General features: G+C 42.1%; 1 protein-coding gene across 1 annotated transcript in view; it reads right to left on the bottom strand.

Moving 5' to 3' along the window:
* LOC108804736 (DNA repair protein complementing XP-G cells homolog) overlaps positions 1-779 on the bottom strand; it is a 26,603-nt gene extending 25,824 nt beyond the window's left edge. Inside the window, exon 1 of the mRNA XM_018576602.1 lies at positions 669-779. Within this exon, the coding sequence (XP_018432104.1) occupies positions 669-756 (88 nt within the window). The 5' untranslated portion in view covers positions 757-779. The remainder of the gene's footprint in view (positions 1-668) is intronic.
* Positions 780-4,565: the final 3,786 nt, after the last annotated feature.

The following is a 4,565-nucleotide window of genomic DNA, read 5'->3' as shown; positions in this document are numbered from 1 at the left end:
TATATATATATATATTTATATCTATATACACATATTTCATGTCAATGCACGAATGATAAGTAATGTGTATTTACTACTTCTCACAGACATCACAGTACCATCCCGAGAATGCCTTCATCTAGTTTTCTCTATGGAAGGACAGTGCCATCTTTGTTCAAGCATCATCCAGAGTCAGCATGTACGTCCTGGATTAGGATGTTGTTTCAGCAATGGCACAGTTATGAAACGGTGTAGTTCTTGGCTCTGAAACAGATCAGACCCTGCTGCAGCCTCTCATCTTGTGATATGCCATAACGTTGGTGCAATGTGACTGAGGAATTGCTTCCCTCTACATGCAGCTGACTTATGTGCTGTCAGTCCAGCCCTGTAATCATGCTTGCAGGAAGAGAAAGCAAAGGGATAGCAGTGCCAGCATGCTGCTGCTCCCACACTGCCCAATCACAGATCTGTTAAACTATTTAACTGTTTAACTGAATCTTCACATCATGGAGAAAAAAAAAAATCAGTAAAATAAAAGGAGCAAATTGGGATCACTGAGGAAAAACTGTAATCTATGTGCAGCACTATATGAGATAACTTTAACCATTCAACAAAATAGCCTTTTTGCAGATAACTATAGGACCTGTGGAGACACACAAGACGGAGAACAAGCTCTCTGACAAGGATACCGACAGCAAGGATCTTCCCTTCTAATGTCTCTGGATTTATTGGTCTTCCAGAACATTCGAGCAGCTTCCAGAGTCCTTGAACCCCCATACTTGCTGATTACACCAATTGTTTTTACCTGCAAATAATGAAAAGAATATAAAGTAAAAGATATCTGCAAATGTTTCAATAAAGGTTTTATATTTGTAAAGAAAATACTTGCTTTCACATTTTAAATTCTTTGTTGCAGCTCAGTGGTGCTGATCTCCTGCAACTTCTTTCTGTCTACACTTCACTGCACTCCAGCAATGGCTGCATGAAATTTCTTAGGGTGGGTTTACTCATGGGGACAACAGTGGATTATGTATTATCTATACACACTGTGTGGTGAAGCTGCCACTTGTAGACTCTAACGTGTAACAGAGTCGCAGAGGAACCTGTGTAACAGAATGGCAATGCATGAAAAAGAGAATTGCCAGCAATACCTGTTGATCCTGCCATTATGGTCTTTGTGCAGGCACTTCCAGTTATAGGGTATAACTGGAAGTGCCTGCACAAAGACCATAATGGCAGGATCAACAGGAATTGCTGTAATGAAGCCTGCAGATTTAAAAAGATTAAAGCAGAACTGCAGGGACAATTATTAGTAACTGCTTGTTTTGATCTAGGGCTGAAAATAAAGTTATACTCACCCGATCCTCGGAGCTGGCCAACTGTGACAGCATTTCATCCTACCTCACTCCTCCTCCACTGAAGTAATGGAATGTCCTTCAGCGTCCTCACTTCGTTTACACTGTGTATAGAACATGATTATTTACGAGACCTTAGGCCGCTGGAGCAGAGGGGAAGAGACTCCAGGGACCAGTCTAACAACAAGCCGGCTCCAAGGATAAGGTGAGTCTAACTTTTTTTGTTTTCCTCCCTAGACCAAAATGAGCACTTAACCCTTGCAGTACAGAGTTCTTCTTTAAAGTAGAACTAAAGTCTCATAGTAAAATGCCTATTGTTGCTGCTCATTTCCTCTATGTTTGAATCACTCATACAAAATCTTTTTGCACATAGTCGCTGTGCAGTCTTTAAAACTTACAGCCGTTCACGCTGTAACCACTAACTCCTATTGTGTGCACCCACACTCTGGCCACGGGAGACAACCAGGGTACAATTAAGGAACAGGTGTCACCGGGACACAAGCTGAAAATGGGATGAGAACATTGAAGTGCAGCAACAAGACACAGTTGAATTATAGATTAAAACTGTGATAAATGCGAGGTAGGCAACAGAATGATATCCTAAATAATCTATCACTTACACACACTTTAAAAATGACTTGATATTATAGTAACATGGCAAAGCTTATATTGTTACATATTGGGTTTACATAGACTTCAATAAAGAACAATCTAATATATACAGAAATAATGAATGATGCCATTTGATTCTCGTGGCACAGAAGGATTTGTACTAGCAGAATATGATCATATAAGGGCACTGCACTGACACTGATGGGGAATATAATGCTCATTTTACTGGAAGATGTAATACCGCCAGAAGCCACCAGTCTGTCCTTTCCTTCTCCAGCGTTGCAATGTAGGCAGGCACTCCTATATTATCAAGTACAATGCTGGACCAATGGTGGCCAAGGGTCCTGTAATGTACATGATGGTGCTGGTGCCATGACTGGTTGGAGACTGGCAAGAAGAATGGACTTTAGTGGCTCAACCATCACAACCAGAACTGAGGAGGAGGAAGATTGTGGAACAGTGGATTCAGGTAAGAATTCCTCTGTATTTCATCATCCTCTGGAGAACCAAGGAATATATTTCTGCTTCAACCGGGGTTGAAGGAACATTTTTATTTATTTATTGCTCCAAATTAGGATATAACAAAAGAATATAATGCACAGCCTTAAGGTACAGCTGGGGGGCTCATTTTACACCCACAGAATCTAGCTGAATACTCTTCACCTATGTAAAACCTGGTTATAAAAAAATGCATAGCTTGTTTGTCCAGGGAAACTGCAGGTACATTTTTTCTGTGTGTTACCCAGCTGCTCTGAGAATGGGGCATAAACAAATGTTCTTAGTGTAATTTCTCTTCTGGTTGAAATGTTCTTTAAAGCAGAACTCCAGGGGAAAATATTCTTAACCCTTGTAGTGGGGCTATCCCTGCACTGCAAGGGTTAAATGCTCGCCTTTGTCTAGGATCAACTATAAAGTTATACTCACCTGATCCACTGAGCCGGCAGGCTCTTAGACCGGGTCCTTCCACCTTGTTTCCCCTCTGATGCGGCGGTCCAAGGTCCCCGAGTCATCACGTTCTATACACAGTGTATATGATGTGAGGACGCCGAGAGACATATCATCACTGCAGCGTAGGAGACAGGCGGAAGGGACGGATCTAAGTGCAAGCCTGCTCTCAGGATCCCATGAGTAAAATGTAGCTATTTTTTAATTTAGGAAAAGATGACTCTTTATGGTCATTAGATGGAGCTGAGGATCATAGGAAATAAATACATGTTAGTAACCAGTAACGCTGGAGGAAATGATCATATCCATGTAACCTTTGCCACCCCAGTAATATCAAGTCACATTTAGCCTCCTGTGACATCACACGTGGAGTGCAGCATGTCTTTTGCTGTGTTGCGGTAGGGCAGCCCATTCTTTTGAATGGGCTACCTAATGCATCAAATTGCACTAAAGAAGTGCATGACTCTTTTATAAATAGCATCACATCACAACGTCTGGTAATAAGTCCCCATGCATTGTGGTGTGATGAATGCATATGCGATGGCTAGGTGTAATAAATAATGGCACTGCAGCACACTCAAAAGTGAGACACCCAACCAGGTGCAATGCGCATAGATGTAAATGGGGCTCATTACCTCCAGAATTGTAACATTGTATCCCCTTACTAACATGTATTCATTTCCTATGATCCTCCATGTATTCATTTCCTATGATCCTTAGCTCCATCTAGTGGCCATAATGTGGTATTTTCTCCCTTAAAGAACATTCAACCAGAAGAGAAATAGAGAAATTTGCTTTTGCTGGCTAGCTTGCACAGATCGAATGTACATGCAGATTCACTGGGTGAATCAGGTGTGTGAATGTTTTATGGGCACTGGAAATCCAGCAAAAAAGCCATTTATTCTTTGACATACCATATAATCAACAAATGACACCGCATAAACAATACTTAGATGATGGTGAAGACTGAAACAAACAGAATAAGACGAGGATGCAGAAATCTTCATTGTATGCCTATATATATATTAATAATAATAGTAAATGTGTTCCATATCAGCTTTCGATACACCCCCAGCCTCCAGCTCTCTTAGATCATGTACAATACAGGGACATCGTTCGTTATCAGACCACAATACCGATCGTAAGCTGTCAATATCAGAGTATTAACCCCTCCAGTAGTCCATTGTGTTCTTACGCTTCAGTGCGGATGACCTCCGGTGTGATCAGCCCTAGTCAATGGATCAGCTCTGGTCAATGGTCATCACTCACCGGCTCCGTACACAACACATGAACACAAACTCTGCTCACCGCACTTCCTGGACAGCGGCGTCCCATTGGCTTAGAAAACAAGTGACACAGCTAGGCGTGAAGGATTCTGGGAATTGTAGTCCGGACTTGAGCAAATCGTATGCATTGCTATGGTCGGCGAGACTACAATTCCCACAATTCATTCCGTTTAAAGAGCTCGCTACAACTAAGCAGAAATATGGGGTCTCGTAGGGGAAGTGGCGGTTGTTGAGTGGCGGTTTGTCCTCCCTAGGGATCTGCTAGATGTCTGTCTCCATGCTCGCCGCTTAGTTTATCTCAGTTGTCCAGTGCTCGGGTCTTGGCAGATTCCTCTGATATGTTAATGATTGATCCATAGTCTGTAGGAATGCAGTGTGAGCACTGGAT

This window comes from Nanorana parkeri, unplaced genomic scaffold (assembly GCF_000935625.1).
Source record: "Nanorana parkeri isolate BGI_ZX_2015 unplaced genomic scaffold, ASM93562v1 scaffold71, whole genome shotgun sequence".
Taxonomy (NCBI): domain Eukaryota; kingdom Metazoa; phylum Chordata; class Amphibia; order Anura; family Dicroglossidae; genus Nanorana; species Nanorana parkeri.
Note: the sequence above shows the minus strand (reverse complement) of the source record. Positions and strands in the feature narration are given on the sequence as shown.